Genomic DNA, 23654 nt, shown 5'->3' with positions numbered 1-23654 from the left:
TGACAAAATGGATATCAATATATTTTCTTTCTATTTAAATGAATAATACAAATACGAAAAATATATGAATCATCTCACCACCCCTCAGCTTTATCCTATAACCCTTTGGAGGGGCACGAGCACGACCCTGAGGCTGGAGCCCAGTGAGTTAAAGCATCGTGACTAGTGAGGACATTATATTGCATTCCTGTATTAGCTCTTTCACTTAAGTAAAGGAGGTGAATCTGCTTGGCTCCTTTCTTCTCATTTTTGCTTCAAGAAATTACAATTGTCAAAACTTTGATCAATTTTCTTGCTAATACCAAGAAATGTATGTAAATACAGTGTGAGTGCAGGTCAGACAGTTGTGTTTGGATCATCACCTGACTTGCGGTAGTGCATGTGCAACATTATAACAATAAATCAACCCGCAGCGTTCAGATCACCTGACTGCAAACCACTGTGATTACAAAGGGGACTTCCCTTTCCTCAGCTGCAAATAAGGCAAGCCTTAACATGTCCACTGTGCCTTTTACTGTGCAGGGAACCCAGTCTTTATGAGACTGCTTTGAACCACTTGTTTTAAAAAATGGAGTGTACACATACATGCAAACAGAATATGATTTGTACGTTACAAAGCTTTCACTCAGTTCATGGTGTACTTTGGCCACTCCTCTTGGTGTGTGTGGACTCAAGTCAAAGTCGATGCCACTTGTGGCATGTGTCATTGTTGCCATCGAGGGCCGCCCTCTAATGTTGCTCATTCTCTGAAACCAGATAACACGGTTGTCTGTGAAATCCTCTATCCAAGTCACAGTGTTTATTTTGACTTCTCAGAGTTTCACAACCTGTACTGTATATCAGTGCCATTGTGGCAAAACAACCCATGTCTTATCACCATAAGCACCTGACGTTGTGAGCTGTTGTTCTGTTGAACTGTAAGCCTTACTCAACTACTAGAAATAATGACAATAATAGCTACTATGAATAATACATACAGTAAGTGCGTTCTTCTTATTCATCCTCTGACACTCAAACAACGTCATTTGGGATGATGAAATGTTCATGTGACACGCTGGAGCTGTGTACGTTTAGGTTTCACTTTCTATTATGTGAAGTTTAAGTTAACATTTCCTGCTTTTATCAAGACTTTGTAAGTGTCTGATTCGTCTATTATTATATTACCACTACATATTTATGTAATTAACTTGTTACAGTGTTTTTACTGTATATGAAAATACATGATCATGTTTATGATCAAAATTAAGAGTACAAAACAGCCCCAGGCAGAAAACAAACAATACAGGTACATGATGTGTTCTTTAAGGAGTACAAAAAGATACACATTTTATGTAATGTTGCTGATTAAAGGTGGCCATAACAATATTGTAAACTTGGTCGTCCACCTTCAAAATAGGAGGAACTTGGCTGCGAGCAGGGGATTCCTGCAGTCGTAAAACTTACGTCAGCGCCCGTATATAAGCGGAGCTGCTATCAATAGTTCAAACCTGTTCCTTCTTGTCAAGACTCAACTACACAGCTTTATAAGCGTGGAGAGAAAAGAAAAACTGAGCCTTTAAAGCTTTCTACTCTCTCTTGGACACACAGAAGAAATACGAAAAATGGCTACGGCTACCTATGGTGAGTTGTCATCTAAGATTTGACTGAACTTTAACTAGTTTTATTCAAGTTTCATCTATGAATTAGACCATGGATCCTCAGTCTAACAAACCGGTGTGTTTTTTCTTTCCCCCCCACAGAAAAAACTGTTGTTGATCTCTGTGCACACGAGCTGCGTCAGATTGGAGACAAACTCTACTGGAGATACAAACTGTTGGGGATACTGATAAAGAACTACAAGACTGTCACCAGAATCAGATGAGACATGACATCCAAGTTCATCACTATGGTTGGATATCAACTGGAAAAAGATTCCCCCCCAAAAAAAGAAGAGCTTTGGATTTGCCCTCCTCTTCGAGAAAAAAATGGTGGCTTTCCTCTGGGATGTACATATCTGTAAATCTGGTGGGGACACCTTCATGGAGTTTTCTGGGCCATGGGACTGTCGGCCGACTCCTGTCATATGCACGAGTGAGGCCCAGATGAGTGGGATGCTGATGATGCTGCTGCTGATGCTGCTGCTGCCCCTTCAACTCAGTCCTGTCGGTGACCAGAACAAAGAGGAACTAAAGGACATTAGCTGCTGTCGATGCTGATTGTCACATGTCCTCTGTGCATAATTATGTATGTGGATGTCCGTGCATAATATGCTAAAGCTGTCACATTTGTGCTTGGTGAAGAAGCTGTAAGAATTCTGACTGTGTATTTACTCGAAGAAATCTGAAGAAGAAAAAAAATGTTTCTCTATATCTAAAGTACTTCCTGATTTGCCAATAAATGGTGTATATAATTCAGTCAGTCTAGTGTGTGATCATGTGTTTTACAGTAAAGTGAATGTGAAAGTAAACAGCTTCATTCCAGCAAAAGGAATGCTAGTATAGTATATAATTAGCACTACCAGGTAACATGTAACAGGAACAGGTTATCTTAGCTTAGCATAGAGACGTATCTGTTTACACCACAGAAAAACTGAAGTGAAAAACAACAATGTTCATTTTTACGTTGGATCATGTGGCAGATTATTTTGTGGTCATTACCACTAACTATCATAGCTACATACAGCTTTGTTAACATGACACATTGTTATAATAAATAAGTTTTTCCAGTCCTTATGAACTTATAAACTAACCGGCTATTGGCTCACAGCAGGTTTGATTAAATCTCTTGGCAAAAAAAAAAAAAAGGCTACCTTTTTTAGTTGATTATTTCTCCAAATTATCATTTACTTAAGAAATGTAGGAAAATGAACATATGATCACAAGTTGCAAATCTATAAATCCAATTATCCAGATATAAAAGTACTATAATCAATTACTAAGCAAATTATGTTCTCAATTAAATTCGACTCATCTTTTGGTTTCTAAAACATCTTGACTGTTTTGCCCAATCAATAATCCAAAATGTAATCTTTATTTTTACAATAATGTTAACAAATGTGAAAACATTTAAATGTGTAACCATCAAATAGTTGTTAGAATTATGATTTCAATTATGGGATCAATTGCAAATTCATATTCTTTCAATTTAGCTATTAATCAACAAAGTGCTGCAGCAAATCGGATCCTCACATTTCATCAGTAAAAAAAAAACAACAGCCCCTTTTTTGCGTAACAAATCAATTACATAGTTTAACATTGTGTTAAATTTCTGTCAACTTACTAATCCTCTTATTGTTTAAACACCTCAACAATCATTAATGAGAGTATTTAACAAGCTGAATGGGAGAAGGCGTATATATAATATACAAAAAAGACAACAGCAAAACAGTGCTAAATTCAGGCACTTAAAGGATCCTTACTTTATTTTGTGTGGTAATACAAAAGCATACAGAACTATAGAGGATAGGAGAGAAGATCCCTTTCATTAAATTCCATTAGATCATACACATAAAATGACTAATAATTACATACAAGCCTTTTTCTCTGTAGCTACATCCACAAGTACCCAAGCCCTCCACCAATAGCATGCACGGTCTCTGCTGTAAACGGATCTCAACAGTTCTTCAAACCTACAGGTATTTTGCAGTTAGAAAAAAAAAAAAAAAAAAAAAGACAAAACTATAAGTATGGCATGAAGTGACAAATGATGTAACTTCATACATAAATCACACCGATCAGAACAGAATGATGTTTACAATCATGAGTTCATATTGAATGTTTTCTGAGACCGCTGCACTAAAGCATGATGGGAAAACCGCCTGTTCAGTCTTAATCAAGGATTCATCCGAGGCCCATCGTCCGTCTGCCTGTGTTAAACAATACAACACGCTCCGGTGAGCCTGTTAGATTGAAACATCTCATCATAATGTGACGTATAAACCGAAAAAGGAAACATGAAGACTTGGCTCGCCCCAAATTACACAATAGGTTCTCTCATTTACAGACACTGGTGTTATCTAGTGGGAAAATCCATTGAATTTACTGTTGATGAGTTTTCATAAGGGTGATTCCTTCACCAGAAAGTAGTTAACAAGGAAAACTGTTTCCAGTAAATCCTCTGGATACATCACTGGATATTCTCCACAAGATGTTGCATCATCATCCTGCTGATGAGCATCTTGGAAGGCAATACTCAGAGGCAGGTGACTCAAAATATATTCAAAACTACCTGCAGGAGTTGTGACCACTTGTGTTAGCCTGGAAAATAGATTTTTTATATATATGTAATTTGGGTGAGTTGATGCGTTTTAATATTTCTAATCTGATATTAGTCCTTTTGGCTAAAAATTCCCAGCTCTCCTAATCATCATATAGTATCTTGTGTGGGACATTTGGAGAGCCAAATCAGTTTTTACCACATTTTCCAGCTCAAGTCATACTTAAAAATAAAATGTTTTTTTTAAATATATATATATTTATATGTATATATATGTCCAGGAATGATTTTAAAAGTATTCAGCATCAATAGCTGTAGACTAAGTAAGTGAGACCTTTTTTTTGATTTTACCATGGATGCTAAGGTTCATAATTTTCAATCCCATCTTCACAAGTGGGTTATTCAACCCAAGAAAAATCCCTATAAATACTATCCTACCTACAGGGCTATTGACTGTGCAAAATACTTGATAGATGGCAGGCTAGTCCAAGCATCGATAAGCAACATAAATAGTAATGGAAGACTAGTCTCGTTTTATGAACACAGAATGGACCCTTGCAAAAACAGCAAACTAATAAGATAAAAGTTTTGTTGTTGACTCAAGGTTTAATTCTTCATTTAGGTACAGTAAGTCTGTGAGGGCCAAATTACCCAGCTCATTGTGGATGACGCAGCAAATAAACTCGAGTGTTTCTTTGGGTCCTCTCTTTCCTCCTCAAAACGCAATGAGGAGGAAAGGAGAAAGGTGAATTTAATGAGAAGACAAAGGGAACCAGAAGAAAAAACATTCAGGTAGAGTTTTCTAACAGTAACCCTAAGCAGGAGCTCCCAGCACAAGTGGGAATGAGGAGGTGGAGGCAGGATGGACCTGCGTGAGTGCAAAGAGCATCAATAGCCGTGTGACTCGCTATCCGTTATCCTTGCATAAAGCATGGGGAAGAGTGTGGAGACCAGATTTTGATTCTGGCCGGGTCTTGAAGTAATGGAGAGATGATGTTTCCATAGTATAGGAGGGGAAACTTGGCCCCAGTCAGAATCTTCATATGCACCATGACTACCTGCTTTGTTCTTTGATGCCACCTAAGATTAACAGAAGCCCATCTGTTCGTAGTGTCGATGTTAGAAGTTTATCCAGCCTCGTAGCGGCGGGTCACTTACCTCACACTGTGAAAAGCAGCCAGTCATTTTTCATTTAGAGACCTTTCCAGCCAATCAAACTGTTACTTGGTGAAGCCCACCACCAATCAGATTGCACTGGGTTAAGATGGACTACCACCATAAAATGTCATCCGGAATAGATGTACAAACAGGCTCCCCAACCAAAATAGATTGTCTCATTAAAGTGAAGTCTGTCTCATTAACTTGAAGTCCTTCAACCAATTAAATAACACAGACCATAGCCAGATCTTCCAGTCCAGACCAATCAGCTGTTTTTTTCATTTTGTGAACGCTGCCACCACCGCCCACATGAGTTCATTGGCGTTGGGCTTTGCGCTCTCTTTCTCCGGCTCCAGCTCTAGCAGAGTGTGGACTCTCTTCATGCCCAGGTCGTACTGGTCGTCTTGGAGCGGGGCGAAGGCATTCTCGAGAACGTCGGACGAGTGGGCCAGGAGGATCAGGGCCAGGACCCGCTTGTCCATGCGGTGAGGATCGTTGACCCACTTCTCCAGAACGGAGTCCTGGACCTTCTTGACGAGGCGCTGTGGGGCAACAGCAGGAAAACAAGCGTTAATAGCCGACGTATGCGTCAAACTTAAAGGACAATTCCAGGCGAATTCAACTCGGGGGTGTATTTTCCTATCATTTTAGGTCTAAAAGAAGGAATCTGAAGATTTTCAGTTTAATCGCTCCTGTTTTGCGGTAGCTGCGTCTGTCCCCGCATCGCCACGGCAGCAATGAATGGGAGTGGATGTAAGTTCCGCTGTTTAGGCTGTTTCCAGCCCTCAAAGCCGCATTTTTTTTTCCACAGACAGCGTCAGATGGAGACTCAAACATGCACCGAGAAGTTTATTTACTTCAAGCAAGCCGACATGTTTGTAAAACTAGATCTAATTCAAAGTCTCCCGGAGTCTCGCGCGAGCCCCAGTTGCCGTGCTCGGTGTGTTCAGGTGCAGTGGGAAAAGCTACCGCTTGTGTCATAAACACAGGAATATCAACTCATGACTTGCTTCAAGTAAAAAAACCTTCTCGGCGCATGTTTGAGTAGCCACCTGACGCTGTATGTGGAAAAAAATGTACACTAGAAGCAAGTCAAGAGTTGATATTCCTGTGTTTATGACACAAGTGGTAGCTCCTACTGCGCCTGAATACACCAGCACTGCAACTTCGGGCTCGCGCGAGACTCCGGGAGACTTTGAATTAGATCTAGTTTTACAAACATGTCGGCTTGCTTGAAGTAAATAAACTTCTCGGTGCATGTTTGAGTCTCCATCTGATGCTGTCTGTGGAAAAAAAATGCGGCTTTGAGGGCTCTAAACAGCCTAAACAGCGGAACTTACATCCACTCCCATTCATTGCTGCCGTGGCGATGCGGGGACAGACGCAACTACCGCAAAACAGGAGCGATTAAACTGAAAATCTTCAGATTCCTTCTTTTAGACCTAAAATGATAGGAAAATACACCCCCGAGTTGAATTCGCCTGGAATTGTCCTTTAAGTATTTAGGTCTTCACTGACTCACACTTCGCCACTTACAACGTTCAAGTTCCCCTCTCTGAGCTGCTCTCAGCACTGACAGGAAGTGTTGTGACAAATTTACTCACACACATTGAGAACATGCAACATTTTTTTGATGACCACAATTTTTTTTTTTTTTAAAGACCCACTCCCGTGAAAATCGTGTTTTTTGAGCTTTTCACATGTTCCTGTGGCATTTTTCTTGTGTTAGAGCACTTATCAGCAGAGAAGGAAGTGCAAAATTGCATTTCAGAGTTTTTCTGCCTTCAAACTGCTGTGAACCAATGGCAGACTCAAACTGGCAGTTTCAGGAAGACTGGAGTTGAGGGTGTCACAGCTCCAGGGGAGGGCACTAGTGCTACAAGCTCCCGCCCCGCTCTGCATCTGGCTCAGAGGTGAAAGCCTTCACAGCTCGGTGTAGCTGTCAAGGTATAATAGGTATAGCTCACCTGGTAGAGCAGCTTGCACTGTGAGCAAGGACTATGCACCAGTCTGGGATCGAATCCCAGTGTGGAGTTTTACGTTAAACGCGCTGAATCTGTAATTGTACAATGTCCAGCTGTCAGCAAGCGGGGGGGTGGGGTGCGAGGAGGTGGCTGGGCGGGTGCAGAGCAGCGCAGTCTCCGCCCACCCCCCAGAGGTGCATTGCTAATGTGCATGGCTAATGAGCTGGTTTTAAAATGGCCGAAAAGGGTCGCGGGAGTGGGACTTTAAACATATGAACTGTAAAAACTATTTTTTAGGTGACTCACAATTCTGCTAATAATCATCATCAATAAATACTGGTCCTCACCCCAAAGTCAGCTGCTAATAGCTCCAGCCCACTCATGACTCCATAATAATTTTCATAATTGATGTATGGATGGATAAATACTACTACTGTGATATTTAATTTGCTCCATATTCCTTTAACACTGTCTTTCAGGACTGCAGCCAATGATTATTTTCATTATCAATGGATGTCCTGGTGAATCTACTGTATGTCATAAACCAGTTGAACGAAGAAGTCGATGACTCACAGGAATTTAAGACTGTGCCCCTTACTGTCATAAAAGTTGAATGTCTCTGTTTGCAGACTGGAAATAATAAACTCCTTGTATCGTAACTAAGGTTTCCATTTTCCATTCACACAGCACTCATTTACTATCACTACATCGCACAAGAAAATGATTTGCATTTTGCACCTCACCTGTTTAATGGTGCTGTTGGTGAGCGGATGTGTGGTCATGTCAAAAAGCAGGAAGTTCTGTTTCTCTGTGGTGAGGACTCCTTTCTCTACCAGGTTTTTCGCCAGGCGTTCTCGGACATTTCTGAGCTGGTAGTGCAGCTTCAGGGGATTCCAGGTCTCTCCTTAATAAGGCAACAGAAAGACGGTGCACTTTAGGATAATAAACACTTGGTGAATGTAATTTTACCATTATTGAGTTGACCTGATGTGGATAAGTAGTGAGAAACAGATCTGCTCCCTCTGAGGTATCATTAAATGTGAGAGAGTGTTATTGATAACAAGCCAATAAAGGAATGAATGAGTAGTTCTTTAATGCAATTACACATCATTCAACTACAGGATTAAACCCAGTCACTTGTTTTAATGCTATGACTGATCAGTGTAGGTTATTATTATGTTAACTGTTAGTAAAGATGTTTAGTTTGCTGTGATGAAACAAAAAGAAGAAAGAAGATAAATAGGAATCAGAAAATAGTTGAAATATTTGGCTATTGGTTTTCTGTCTATCAGCTCAACCATACAACATCAAGCGTTATATAAGAACTACAAACAGCACGAGCTATGAATATGAAAACAGGTCACACGCACACACTCTACAAGAGAAGCGAGTAGATGATTGCAAGCTTTGGTTTGCAAACTCGGTGGGGTTTATCTCACCGCTCAGCAGCTCTATCCAGCTCTGGACAGTCTCCGGAGGCTGGGTTTCTTTAACGTGCTTCAAGGCCTCGTCCAGTAGCACGTCTCCAGTCGGGGCATCTGACTTGCATATTATCTGAGCAAACAAAAAGGACACATATTTGAACTAGCGTGACTACGAAGGTCTGTCTTACTTAACACCGTAATTCACATCCTGAATAAACAGGGATCTGGAAACTTGTAGTGCGTTAACAATACAGGCTTTTCAGTCAAAGCTTTGCTACACCGGGTGAATGTCCTGCATCCCTGTGCTCACAAGATCAAAACCACAGGGTATCGAGTGTCTTGCGCCGTACAAGAACATTTTAGCAGGGTTCACTGAACACCTGCAGACGTGAAACAAGCACTCACATCTCTGAAACTTAAGAATTTAAGCAGCAATACCACAGCACAGAAGCACTGTGATTTAAATATCTCATTATCGCATTATTACCAAAAGTAGAATTACAACTTTTATAATAATACCGCATTATATTATTCGATTATCATTCCTGATCCATTAAGTTTTATCACTTTACTGTTGCAACTATTAACGTATGTAACATCAGAGGTGGGTAGAAAAAAAATCAATGTAGCATAGTATTGTTATATTTTGTGTGGCAATATTGTATCAACACACAGATGTCATGTCAATTGCAAATTTGAAATGAACTTGTGAGTAGCAGAATACTGTGTGTGAATGTATATGAATGTTTGGTGGTGGTCAGAGGGGCTGGCAGCCACGCTTCTGTCAGTCTGCCCCAGGGCAGCTGTGGCCACAGTCGTAGTTTACCACCACTGGAGTGAATGTGGTAGAACTGAATAATGGTTTCTGTAAAGAGCTTTGAGTGCCTAGAAAAGCGCTATATGAATCCAAGCAATTATTATTATTATTATTAAGTACTTTTTGTGACTGTGTTGGTCAGTCTACCTGCTTTTACAATCCCATGCATCAAGAATAAAACAGATTTAAAGGTTAAAGTCTGGCTGAAACAAAATCAGAACTGTATGCATTTTTAATGTGTCATGACTTGGTATGATTTTAGATGTATTGTACATTTTATAGTGTTTTATGTAATTTTGATGTCTTTCTTCTTACCTTCTTTTTTTCTACTAAAAGCCTAACTAGGGACGGGAGTTGGAAACTAGCATTAGCTACAATCTCTGTATGCAGAACATCAGTCACATTGACTTGTTTGTAACGAGTGGAAGTGTCACTATGTTAACCTGCATTGTCCCTATCAAATAAACTGAATTAAATTAAATTAAATTAAAGGGATAGTTCACCCTAGAATGATATTTCGCTCATTATCTACTCACCCTCATGTTGACTAAGGGTCCGTCCAAATCTCGCGTGATTCGCAGTAACCGCACTGACGCCGGCGCAAATCACGCGAGATTTGGACGGACCAGGAAGAGGAGCTTCGAGAAGCTTCCGCTACAAACAAGCTTAAAATATAGACTTCTTTAATTTTTTTCGGGACAATTACGCAATTTGGGGCTTCAGCACAAGACGGACATTACATACGAGCATCATGGAGGTATTTGGATGTTTTTTTGTGTGTGTTTTTTTACGAAGAGCTCTAGTGTCCCTTTGCAACCGTTGCATTGAAATGCACTGCTACGCCGAGACCCCCTGTAACTCAGAGAAGGGACGGTGGACTCTGAAAATTCTTCCAGCCCTTAGTCAACATGAGGGTGAGTAAATAATGAGCGAAATATCATTCTAGGGTGAACTATCCCTTTAATGAGATGAACAGACTGAGGACTCTTTCTTATTAGATAAAACATAAGTTGGAGTCACACAAAAAAGGTCATTAATCACAGTGTGTCACAATCCTCAGGATATTATTGAAAATGTTTAAAAATACCAATAATATCATATCATGACTGAGGTATTATGATAAAATCATATTGTGGACCTCTGCTGATTCCCACCCCTGTACAGGTGGGTAAATTTGGCTTTATCTGTAATAAATTAATACTTTAGTTTAGAATATATTACTTGTTATATTTGTGTTATTGAGTGCTACAAGATACTACAACTGTAGCTGTGTAGTAAAGTGGAAAGTACTCAATGGAAACACTCATAACTGTTCACAAGTGGAAAACTGCCAGGTGAAATGTAGTGGTTGTTAACTTCCCAGGTGCTCACCTTCCTGGAGAGCAGGCTTTTCCTCCTCACCCCGCAGGCCTCCAGCTGTAGCCTGCCTCGGAGGGCCAGCTCGACGAGCATACACCCACGAAGCCCGGAAGAAATACAGTCGTTCCAGAAAGACGTGTAGCCCTAAGGTGGGGAGGAGAAAGGAGGGAGGGAAGGAGGGAGGGTGAAGGACAACAATGAGCCGAGGCGAGGTGCAGTACTACAGCGTATTAACTTAGCTGACGTGTAGTTGATAGTCAGGAATCTGCTGTCAAGAGTTGTTGAACAGGGGTCACGTCTACTGTCAATATAACTAACTTAACAATACAACACCGGAGCCACGTAGCGTAAGTTAGTTAAGTTAGTGGGAGATATAATTGGACAACTAAGTTACCTCGTCTTTACACATAAAAAAAACACAAATATGCAGCGATTTTAATATTAGATATACTGTATAAGCGAGACGTGTTTTGTGACAGGCAGCAAGCAGCTTGGTTGGTTGGCAAACAGTTGCTGCTAACTAGCTTAAAACCAATAAAGTTGCTCTTCAACTGCAAACAAAATGCAAAGAAATCGATAAAAGAAACTAAGTTAGCGTTGCGGAAACACGAATAAGTGGGGGAAAAATATAAAAATAAAAGAAAGGAAAAGATAACGAGATCATAATCAGCAGCAGCAGCCCACACCTCTCGGTCCTTGAGGCCCAGCAGCAACACTTCCTCCATCAGTGTGAGCCTGGTTTCCTTCGAGTCCGCCTTGTCCTCGTCCTCCCCCTCCTCCCCGCGGCGCGCCTCGTCCTCCTCGCCGCCCGACTCCCTCTCCTTGTCGGCGGCGGCGGCGCTGCGAATGGCCTCGGTCCTCCGCTGGACGAGGCCCGAGGTCCTCTGCGTGAGACTGCTAACGTTACTCATAGCTGCTGCCGCTGCTGCTGCTGCTGCAAAACGGGGCTTTGATCGATGCGGGGAGGGAAAGCGCCTAGTAGCTCGACCGGCAGCGGGGAAAGCCAGGCAGCATGAAACCTGGACGTGGAAGAAGCTGGGTGAACGGTGAAACGGTGAAACGGTAGTGGTGGACCACGACCATAGACCGATCGGATAAAAAAAAAAAAAAACAACCAACGGCCGTCAACGTTTAAGCCCTGCTCGGGATTCCTGCTCCGACTCTGCCCACTTCCTGATCCAACATGGCGGCAGTGAGCGTGACGTCACGGTCGGATGTGCGCTGAGCTGACTGAGCTGAGCTGAACCCTCTGCTTTATCCTACTGGTCTACATTTGTTGGAAATATTAATTGGGAAAAAGTCTGGTTACTACCTAATAAGTTTTTTTTAACCAACAAGGTCAAAGAGATTTCATTTAAAATGCTTCATAGATTTTACCCAACTAATCATTATATACAAAGGCTTAAGAAGGCCATTGATGTGAACTGTACCCACTGTGTCTCTGTCAATGAAACCTTGGTTCATTTATTTTGGTCTTGCCCACACACAAGACAACTTTGGAGCAGACTGGCACGCTTTATCAGTGATCATATTTATCCCCAGTTTAATTTATGCTGGAAAAATGTTTTGTTTGGCTACACTGAATATGATAAAAAACTAAATTCTCAGTTTTATATGATTAATTTGTTAATTATTTTATCCAAATTTTATATACATAAGTCTAAATTTTCTGGTAAGAAGCCACACTTCTTGGAACTGTCTGCATATGTTGGTCAATATATCTCCTCCCTCTGTGATTGTGAGAATAAAAAAGCTGTTAAAACGTATGATCTTTGTAAGCTTTACAAAATATTTATTTAAGTTTATGTTTTTTCTGTCTTGCTGTCATCCCATGGCGTATTTATGATGGTTTGGTTGTGTATTAATGTTGTATACACTTATTTCATCTAACTGTATTCAGTCCTGTGTATACTCTTGTTGTAAATAAAGTTGTTAAAAAAGAAAAAAAAAAAAAAAACTGAGCTGAGCTGAGCTGAACCGTGAACGCACCTCTCGCGTTGCCTTCACGGATTATCGGAGACACCGTAAAAACTGACAGTTGAACATTTAGATAGATAGATAGATAGATAGATAGATAGATAGATAGATAGATAGATAATTTTATTACAGACTCTGGGTCCAGTTAGCAATTATATTAGGTATATATATAAACTTTATTCCAGACACAGGTCCATATCACAATCAAACAATATAAATAGTACAAAAACAAAAAATAAAGTACAAAAATACATTTCATAAAATATACAGACTATTGCTCCAATGCCACCTTAGCCTAGAAGGGAATCGGTAGCAGCTTTTCAATGGGCTTACTAGAGCCTCAATTATGTGATTCTCTGATTTGTCGAGGCGACACATAAAACTAAACATCAACTGTCTTAAAAGTGCCTCACAGGTTGGCACTCTATTAGACACAACCAAATGACTGGCACTATGCCACCGAGCAGTAACCTCATTGCATCATTGTATGCTACCTTGAGCCTCTGCATGCTCTTCTGCTTATAGTTGGACCACAATTGGGAGGTGTAAAGAGGTGTTATGTAAGTTCTGAACAAAGAACACTTTATATATATATTCGTATAATTTTCCATATATTATATATGTAGGCCTATGTGTCTTGTAAATACAAACATAAAGACATAAAATAATTTACCACCATCTATTAGATCTGTCACTTCTTTCCATCTGTTCAAGACCTCACTAATGTCCTTGTTTCAGACCCCCTGCTGTTGCTATTAGTTTTTATTTTCTTTTTATTTATTTTCATGTATTTTTACCTTTTTTTTTTTTTTTTTTGCCCTTGTGATGGGGTTATGGGCTGATGGGGTATGGTGGGGTGGGCGGGAGGGATTTGGGAGCTGTTGTGAACACTTTAAGTGTATGTTTTGTGTTGTGTATATGTGATTGTATTGTATTGTATTGTATTGTCTGATTGTTTTGATGTATAGGACCCCCTGGAAGACGAGATGATGCATCTCAAGGGGTTATCCCTTAATAAATTTGAAAATAAAACATTAGCAAGGTGTTTGGTCAAATGGACTAATAATAGGAAAGATAATAAAATAATAAAAACTGGCTCGTCGTCGGGTAAGTAATATAACCCATGATAACCATGAAAATATTCTTCATTGAGATTGTGTGGCAGCCAGTGTCATATATGAAATGCAAAAACAATTTGGAGGATAAAAAAATGCGACTGAGAGCTGGATTATACAATATACAGCTGAAGAGACAACAACAACAAAAAACATGAAAACAGGATAGATAAACTCGTAGCTGTAGTGGTCACGAAATTTGATTTGATCTTCTGCTAAATTTCAAAATAGAAATTAAACACAGCGTACTTAAACTATTATGACACAGACAATAATTGTGTCCTGATAATATTCTTATTTCATGTTGCTGCTTTACCGGTAAAACCTGATCGGTGACCAGTAGCTGCTGATCATTCTTGCACATTGTTCAAGAGAAATGTTTGACAATCCCAGATGGTGTAAACACACCCTGCTATAGGTTTCAGCTGATCATTCCACATTATCCCTATTGGATTAAGTTCTTGGCTTTGACTGGGCCTCTCCAACAAGTGGATTTTCTTTCTCTGTTGTCGTTCTGCATTTACATCAATCTTTACAGTCACTGCCCCGTTGCATCACCCTGCCTCTACTGGAAATTAGCTAGTGATAATCACGCACAGAGAGAGAGAGAGAGAGAAAGAGAGAGATTGAGAAGGCGGGACATAGACAATATCTGCAAAATATAGACAAGTTTGGAAATTGGTGAAGATGCCTGGGGGGCAAACATGGGGCAAAACTGTCTAATTGTGCAAGAATTCTCAACAACAGCATACCGGGTCTGTCTGTGTGTGTGTGTGTGTGTGTGTGTGTGTCTTTGTTTAATAAATAGAGCTACTGTACAATGTCAATTATATGATGCACCATTGTACATTTAAACAGGATTTAAACAGTGTTTACATGTATCTGAAGTACTCATTGTACATGTACCATACTGGCACTGGCACCATCATATTTTCATGGTACATACTGTAGTTGCAAGCTTTTTTGATTACACTATTCACCTTGTTTTTTGCCAGAACTAGGGTGCTGCCACATTACATAATTTTATAACTCCTGTGTTTCAGAGCGGCCTATGGTGTCCTGGTGCCACGTGCACTAATGGACCTTATGCTTGAACATGGTGTTTGTTATGGACAAACTGTGACTAGCACAGAAGTCCAATAACAAAACACCACTCGGGTTCAGATCGGGGAGGCCGTTCCTCCCAATCACACTCCTCCAGGTAACACTGTCGCTGCCCTGACCCTGAGAAATGGCTCGGCTTTGATGCTTCGGTGAAGAAGTCACGTTGAGTGTTGCAGAGGTTGTTGTCAGATTCAGGTAAGAAAGCTTATTGTTGTTGTCGTTGGCTTATAAGCATAACGTTACACTTGTAAAAATCTGTGGTCAGAATATATTAAAAGATTCTTAATGAGTAATAACCTAAATGCAATGAAAAGATGATCACACAAAATTTTTAAGTATGAGGGAATAAGATATAGGCTATCATGAGCTACCTTTATGATAGCTTACATTATCTCTGCAAGATGCTAGTAAGCTAACCGGCTATAGTTTTTAATGCATCTGTCTTACACATTTTTAATGGTTGTCATGCATTATATTTATTTACATGATGACTAACCTTCAAAACAGTTGCTTGACTTGTGGGACCACTTGGTTGAAGTTCTTAGTCCCAGTTATGTTTATCGTTAAGTTTTTTCAACAGATACATCAGTGGGTGTCAGCAACGCAGCGGAGAACTGTGAGGAAACCCAATGGGAGGATGAGGATCTGTCTGTCTGACCACAGCTAGCTACTCCTGAAAAGTATTATTTCACCCGAAGCCCTGTACATCTGGACAAAGGACCACAATGTATTGAGCCGGCTGCATTGTATAACTTAACTGAGGAACAACAACCTCTGTCAGCTTTGCACAAGGTTATCTTTGGAAGTCTGTTGCTGAGCACCTCACAAAAGTATACAATGACAGCTTTCACTTACACCCGTTGGATCAGCTTCTGATGACCCTGATGAAGCTGCGTCTGAATTTATTGCAGGGAGAACTTGAGGTGTTACATACCATGGCTTCCCAGGGAGACACTCCAACAACAATGCCTCAGTCCTTCAAAGAACATTATCCAAAAACGACGTGTGTGATCGACTCTTCAGAGACACCCCTTCAAAAACCAAGTAATCTTGACTTAAAAGGTGAGTCCTATACAGCCACTACTATGGCCAGAACAGCATAAAATACTTTGTCGCAGTGGCACCATATGGACAGTCATCATGTTCATCTCACCAGCAAATTCTGGGTTCCTGGAATACCTCCATCCAGGCGATGAAGTCTGACAGAGCCTTTACCGTAAATTATCTTCTCTATTAAAGGAAGGTTAAACTTGTCATTCCAGCATTCACAAAGAAAGAAGACACGACCAACACAAGACGCATCTCCAGCGTACATGTCCATGTCCATGTTGAGTGGGTCATTTGAAGATTGAAAAACTTCAAAATACCTTCTCGCACAATTCCTATTAATCTCACCCCTAAAATTGACAATATTTTGATGATTTGTGCAGCCCTGTGCAACCTTTGAAGCAATAACATTTTTGATGTAAAAGATGAGTAAGACTGTGCAGAGTTGCTTGCTTCTAAGGTGTGTTGCACCTTTAGTGTAAATATTTGTCCATGTGTTGGGTTCATGTACTTGTATGATTTTTTTTGATACAAGCTCTGTGCACAATGGTTTTGAAATATAGAAACTGACATTGTGCTGTGATTTGCCCTAGGCCAGACTTTGGACATGTCTGTATTACCTGTTTGTAAATGTTCCATATTTTTTATAAACATAACAGATATGGATTAACTTTTAAACTTTGAGGAATCAACTTTGGATCTGATAAAATTATCGTGATTTTAATAAGGCATAACAAGTTTGCAAGGATTTCATCTTAGTTTATTTCATATTGTAGGGCTCTCTAAAAATGTAATAAAAATCATCGTTTTTATTTTACTTTTGTTTCTGTGATGGTAAAATCATTCAGTCTCCCCTACTATGCTACTTCTATAACGTGCTTTCAGGTCCGAGTCTCCATACCAGAAATGTTTGTAACAACACCGGAAAAAGTCGCGAGATTTGTCGCAGGTCGCTTTTGACCAAAAAAGTCGCCAAGTTGGCAACACTGGATAGAAAAAGTCAATGTGCCCCACATAGTCAGGTGTACTGTGAGCTGCGCAGACTCCATGCGCACTGCCCACGGACGTTTGAGGTTTTATAGTCGAGTGTGCGGTGTCACATTTAAAACAGGTCATGTGAAGATTTCCCGCCGAGCAGACTATTGTGTGACACCCATAGTCATACACCAATATAATACATCCATGAGTGACACAGAGTATGCGTATGCGGAAGTCCGCGGACTCAAGTAGCTACACCCGAGTATGTGTCAAAGAGTCAGGTGTACTGTACGCGTACTGTGAGCTGTGCGGACTCCGCGTGCACTGTCTGCGGACGTTTGAGGTTTCATAGTTGAGCGTACGGTGTCACATTTAAAATAAGTCGATGTGAAGATTTCAGTCTATTGTGTGACACCGAGTTTGCATACGCATGCTTTGGGTCCGCAGTGAGTCCGCAGAGTCAAGTACACCCGAGTATGTGGGGGGCGCATGACGTCTGTCCGACTACCCATTTCTCCGACCATACATTTCTTTATTTTTGCGTCCATTAGTCCGACCTCCCACTTCTCCGACTTAAGTAGCCCTAACCCTTAACCTTACCCTAAACCTAACCTTAACACTGTAGAATGGGTAGTCGGAGAAATGAGCCGTCGGACTTTTGGGCAGTCGGACTGACGTATGCTCCCCGTATGTGGGGGCCTTTAAACTTAATGTATTGTACGGCCGAGAGGGACTTCAGACAACTTTTTCCATGTGTCTCAGTCCACCCTGTTTGGTTTACACAACAGTGAAGTTATTTTCTGCATTTTCTCCACTACTAGCTTTAACATTAACATTATTAGTTAGCTCAGCAGCGGAGAACTAGCCTGCTTCACACCAGGAACACAAGCTGGTCATTCATGTGGGTTGTGAGGACAGAGAAGACGACGAACAAGAGACCAGCAGATGGCGAGAATGTGCCACTGCCGCCGGTAGCCTGGGCTACGGGAATCGTCGCAAGGGCTGTCTGGACATCACTACTGCCTGGTTGGCTACACCATATTGCAACAGGAGATTGTGTGAGTACTTGACAGGGGAGCATACGTCAGTCCGACTGCCCAAAAGTCTGACAGCTCATTTCTCCGACTACCCATTCTACAGTGTTAAGGTTAGGTTTAGGGTAAGGTTAAGGGGCTACTTAAGTCGGAGAAGTGGGAGGTCAGACTAATGGACGCAAAAATAAAGAAATGTATGGTCGGAGAAATGGGTAGTCGGACAGACGTCATGCGCCCTACTTGACATTGAACGGGGAATGAGTGCAGGATAGCGGCATAGTACAGCAGACTGTGAACTGTTCTGGTTTCAAAGTTTAATTTATTACTATTAAGAAACCACTTCCACCACTCTGTAAAAAGGTTGGCATTGATCCAGCCGTTATCTGACATCATCAAAAGGGTATTTTGGGGAACCTTGAAGAACCACTCTGGCTTCACCTGCTTTCCTTTGAAAATGATCATTGTGGGTCCATACCACCAGCAGCATTTAGGCTGGCCAGGCAGGTTGTTGTCCCACCCTTTTCTCCACTACTGAGCTCGAAACAGGGTGTTCCGACTTCGGCAACCACAGCGGTGGAGAGAAAGTGGTCCTGGTGTCCTGTTTCATCACAGTTCCAGATATGATCTGGAACGTTTTCTAAACCAGGTGCCTCAATTAGCCTACTTCATGATCAAACCAAGCCCTTACACGAGTGGGGTTGAATTCAGTTGAGAGCCCCTCTGGTTTGCGGGTGCTGAGGTTGGGATTTCGCTTCAGACATCCCCGAAACCATTTGTAACCTGCCTTTTTTTTCAATTCACTGAAACCTTTAATCCCTTTTTTCTCAGCAAACTGGTATGCCAAAGCTTGTACGTCGTTCATCCTCTTTGTCTTCTCAAAAATGCCCACCAGTTTTCGATCCACTGATTGTAATTATTGGAACCAGAGATATAACAGTTGCTGACGAGGCGCTTATGTGTACTCCATCGTAAGAACCTATGCATTTCTGCAATTGTGACATTTTCTGTTCCAAAGTCTGCATGAATTCTCTCAACTTCCTTACCCAGCGATTGTTGAATAGGCATGTAGCCATATCCTGAGAAAAGTCACCCATTGCTCCATTTACACACACCAAATGGCTTCAATGGAGTCAACATGCCACATAAAATTAGGCCAAGGGTTAAAGTACATGCACCGCATCAGGCAATTTCTCAGTCTCTGTTCAACACCACGGGTGTTGAGAAACTTAAACAAATGCCTCACCGTACTTTGGGTGACAACATATCCAGCTTGAGATGATGGAGCTTGAATCCATGAAGCCTCCCGTACCCCTTCCAGTTGATCAATGAGGAACGACGCTACCTCAAGAAGGTCGGATTCGATCTTCCTTCGGTATAACCCCATGCATTTCAAAATCCTTCTTATGCCCTGTTCACAAGGGATTAGTATTACCTGGGGACGTCTGGTAATTTGTAAATTAAAAACTTTTCACAATTATTTTTTTCCTCGGTGTGGCACGCTTACATAATAATTCAAAATGTACAGAATATTAAAGGAATAGTTAACCAAAAAATGAAATTCAGTCATGACTCACCCTCATGCTGATGAATACTCCGGAGTAGTTTTTTATTCCTCAAAGTGCATCTGGAGACCCGGGAGGCCAGTTCATATTCCAACGAAAGCTTTATAGACCTTTTCAGAGAGTATAAACAAAGACAGGTGTGGCTCATTAGAAAACGCTCTGGTACACTAAATGGAATGGAGCCTTAATTAGTATCCTTGGTAACACCTGTCTTTGTTTATACTCTCTGAAAAGGTCTATATGAGATAATAGGGACCGACACAAAAACGTCCATAAAACTACACAAAAACCTTGAGATATTCCTCCACGCCACCCGTCCGCAGCAATCCAAGTGTCCTGAAGGGAATTTACTCGAAACTATGTCATCTCGGACATTTTTACAGCCTAAATAGTCCTGTATTGAATTTGCCTGGGGCGCGTTCACACGACGCACGCGGACGTGAGCGGACTTGCCACAATTACATCGTTTCGGGTAAACTCTGGACTATATCCCTTCGGGACACTTGGATTGCCGCGGACGAGCAGCGTGGAGGAATAGTTCAAGGTTTTTGTGTAGTTCTATGAACCTGTTTGTGTCGGGCACGATGCATGCGTGCGTCGCATGAACGCAAGAGCGCGCCCCAGGGAAATTCAATACAGGACTGTTTAGGCAGTAAAAAATTCCTAAATGACGTTGTTTCAAGTAAACTCTGGCCTCAGTCCCCAGTAATTTTCTACCATCTACCACAAATACCGCGTATACCGCGCAGCCCTAGTTTGGAGGTGAACTGATCATTATTTTACTTGTAATGACCAAAGTTAAATTGATTCTCTCCAGGAAATCTATGAGGTTATATGGAAATAAATAATCTTGAGGACCCATACAAACTAATTCATCATCACACAATACCATTGAATTGACTTCCTGTTACTTCAGGGCAGGGGGATGTAAAGGATGTGACTTGATAGTTTTAGTCTCTGCGTCATTGACATGTGAATGATTCAGTAGATCCATTTTCACATTTTATGGTTACAGCTGTTCATGTACTGAGGTAATTCCTCCCATTGAACACAGGATGGCAGCAGAGACCAGCCCAGAGATTAGATGGTGCCATTGTGACTGTATTACAGAAGAACTCTACATAAATAAGTTTAAGGCTGATGTCATCCTACATTTTTTGTAACTGACTAAAACCAATATCTTGATTCATGTAATACAGAAAGTCTCAGTCATTTCCTGAAACAATTGGACACTGTAGTTTTTGTTTTTTTTAGCCAAGTTTCCCAGGCAATGGAGACAGTGAAGCTACATGAAGATGCAGGTAAAGTTCATACCAGGACTATGGACCCAATATTTTCTATTGGGGGTCTTTTCTGTAAACACTAGAGCTGCGTCATTCAAAGAGCCACTTCTGGATTTGGTCTTTCATCCTCCATACTATAGTTCATTTGCAGCAGCTCGTACCAGCTGCTTGTCCTCATCTTCTAGCTCCTGTGTACAGGGCAGGCTTCATTGCTTCATGATTCATCCTGTGCGGTCAAGTTACATCATCTGAATGTAGACCACTACCAACTCACTGTTAGCCACAGTCCTGTCTGTGACTCTTATTTCTCTCTAAAAGAATCAAACACCTTTTTGAAATCCATTTTTTCTGTATTTCTTTGTTCATTAAGGAGTTTATCCCACGTCTGTTCAAAGTAACACATTGACCGATGATGACCCCAAAGTTTCCGGTCGTGCACTAAGTTGTACCTTTTCAAATGTCCATGTGACGAAGCCGGTGCATATTCTATGTGTTTGTTGCATGTGTTTGATTATAGTTGTGCGTCGACTCGGCCTGGCTGTAACTTCGACAACATCTGAGGAGCTGCCACGCGCACGTAACGTAGCGCATTCAGTTTGTTCCCTGTGAAGTCCAACATGAAAACATTCGTTAGCTGCAGCCCGACTTGAGTTTGAGATGTTCTCCCAGAGGTTCACCCACACCACCCGCACAAAGTCTGCCCTAAGCTGTAGCTGTCACCCCCCCCCCCCCCCCCCCACCGACTGACGACTGCCTCCTCAGCTTATTAACCCCCCTCCTCCTCTTCGTCCTCCTCCCCCTCCGTTCCCTCTTTCATTAACAACACATGCTCCCTCCTCGTCTGCCTCCACACAGACCGACAGACACACAGATACTGACACTACCCCTCGCTATACCCGTCAGTCCGTCCAGTCCCCAAGGTGTCGGCCATCACCATCTCTCGTTTCCACAGCAACCACTGCCTCCCCTGTCAAGACTTCAGAGAGTGCTGCTCTGTTTGCTTTGATTTCTAAAGGATTAATGGACACATGCATTATAGTTGTGGTGTTGTGGACATCACACTGAAGCATGTTAGACAATGAAAACACACCACACCGTATCAGAGCAGCAATAAACTTAAAGTCAAATATCTAATATTTATTGATAAAGAAGATGACATGGTTTATCAAAATAGTTAAAATTTAATCGGTCGATCATATAATCGTTTGCACATCCCATTTGGATACCTGATAAATGATCTGAGTTACTTTTAAAGCAAATCTTCTTTTCCCAAATTATATAGACAAAACAATGAGATAGATATATATGTATGTATGTGTATGTGTGTGTATGTCTCTAAAAGGAGGCAAACTCTTTGGAAACATGTTCTTTAACTAATTCATCGGGTGCAAAATATCATCTGAACCCAGACTGACTATTGATGCATATTTCTGGGGACCATTCGCATTATTTTACATACCAATATTACATGTGGTGCAGCTACTGCAAAGGATCTATTTTGCAGTCATGGATAATTCATGATCTGCACAGACGCTGCATATGAAAATCCTTTTGAAGGTGGTTCGGGACCGGGGAAATTCCCTTTTCATTCACTTGCCTTCGCTTTGTAAAGGCCTTGATTCTTGTGTTTCAGTGGCTGTAAATTCTCACAGTGAAGTAATGATCATTTCATTCAGATGATACGACTCACCTGTGGTGAAGAAGTTAATATCATCCGTCTGTTAAAGCTGGAGTTTCATTTGAGCTTCACATGAACCATGTTGACAGCTTTACCAGACAGAATGAGAGGGGCTGGTGGGTGATATGGAGAGAAGTGTGTGGGTGTAATGGTCAGGAGTTTACTGGTTTATGTCCAGTATTGGATGAAGTACTAATAATCACTTACTTAAAGTAAAGCTTTATCCACACAACTACATTTTCAGTTTTAAAACAGCGTTTGTTTTCAGCACTGATGGTTGATGCTGATACGACCCAATCAGGGAGCGACTGGTCTCCATCTCTCCACCTATTAAGATTTCAATTAGGAACAAAAATCAGTGATCTCTTTTCATTATTTGCTCAATTTCTAAGAGTTTTTAACCCTTTACAGTATCAAGTGCAGCAGGAATGAGTCTTATAGTATTTTAGCACGTCTCTTTTCCTTATCTCAAAGGCGACTGGTTCCTCAAATGGGCTTTTAGTTAGATGGCTGAAATAAGGTCTGTGGTTACATTTTCACGTTTTATTCTAGAGCAAAAATACACGTAGAAATACCTTAATTCTGACTTCTTTGGCCATTGCTAAGAAATGGCTAAAAGTGACTTAGAGGAGCGGCTTTTGCAGAAGAGGTAAGCCTGTGTTGACCATGTCAGCGGTCAGCAGCACGTTGTTGACTCCAGGATGACCCAATGCAGACACATGTCATCTACTGAATGCACCGTAATGGCACCAATTCCACTGCTAATTAATAATCACTGTCAAACCTGAAGATCCACGCTGAAGAATCAGGACTGAAAGGTCTGAGGACAAAGGAGACAATCGAATTACCGTCCATTTTACTGATTTCATTTCCATGGTGGAGGCCATGGCTCGCGGAGCGGCTTCAGCGCTTAATGGTTTCTGGCAACGATGGGGCCCTTAGTCCTGTTCACTGGAGCTG

General features: G+C 41.2%; 1 protein-coding gene and 1 long non-coding RNA gene across 2 annotated transcripts; one reads left to right on the top strand and one right to left on the bottom strand.

Annotated features, from left to right (window-relative positions):
* Window positions 1-1479: 1479 nt before the first annotated feature.
* LOC146977161 (uncharacterized) lies at window positions 1480-2394 on the top strand. Its single transcript, XR_015037200.1, has 2 exons — window positions 1480-1620; window positions 1740-2394. It is a non-coding gene; the product is annotated as an uncharacterized LOC146977161 (long non-coding RNA).
* A 975-nt stretch (window positions 2395-3369) lies between these two features.
* On the bottom strand, window positions 3370-12103 carry LOC146977160 (Golgi phosphoprotein 3-like). Its single transcript, XM_085793140.1, has 5 exons — window positions 11603-12103; window positions 10929-11060; window positions 8756-8870; window positions 8060-8220; window positions 3370-5894 (listed from the first exon to the last, which is right to left on the bottom strand). Exons 1-5 carry the CDS (start codon window positions 11825-11827, stop codon window positions 5631-5633), a joined length of 897 nt encoding a protein of 298 aa, XP_085649266.1. The 5' UTR covers window positions 11828-12103; the 3' UTR covers window positions 3370-5630.
* Between the last annotated feature and the right edge of the window lie 11551 nt (window positions 12104-23654).

This window comes from Trachurus japonicus, chromosome 12, assembly GCF_045865225.1.
Source record: "Trachurus japonicus isolate A0001 chromosome 12, Traja_1.0".
NCBI classification, from domain to species: domain Eukaryota; kingdom Metazoa; phylum Chordata; class Actinopteri; order Carangiformes; family Carangidae; genus Trachurus; species Trachurus japonicus.
This window is presented reverse-complemented; position numbering and strand designations above follow the sequence as displayed.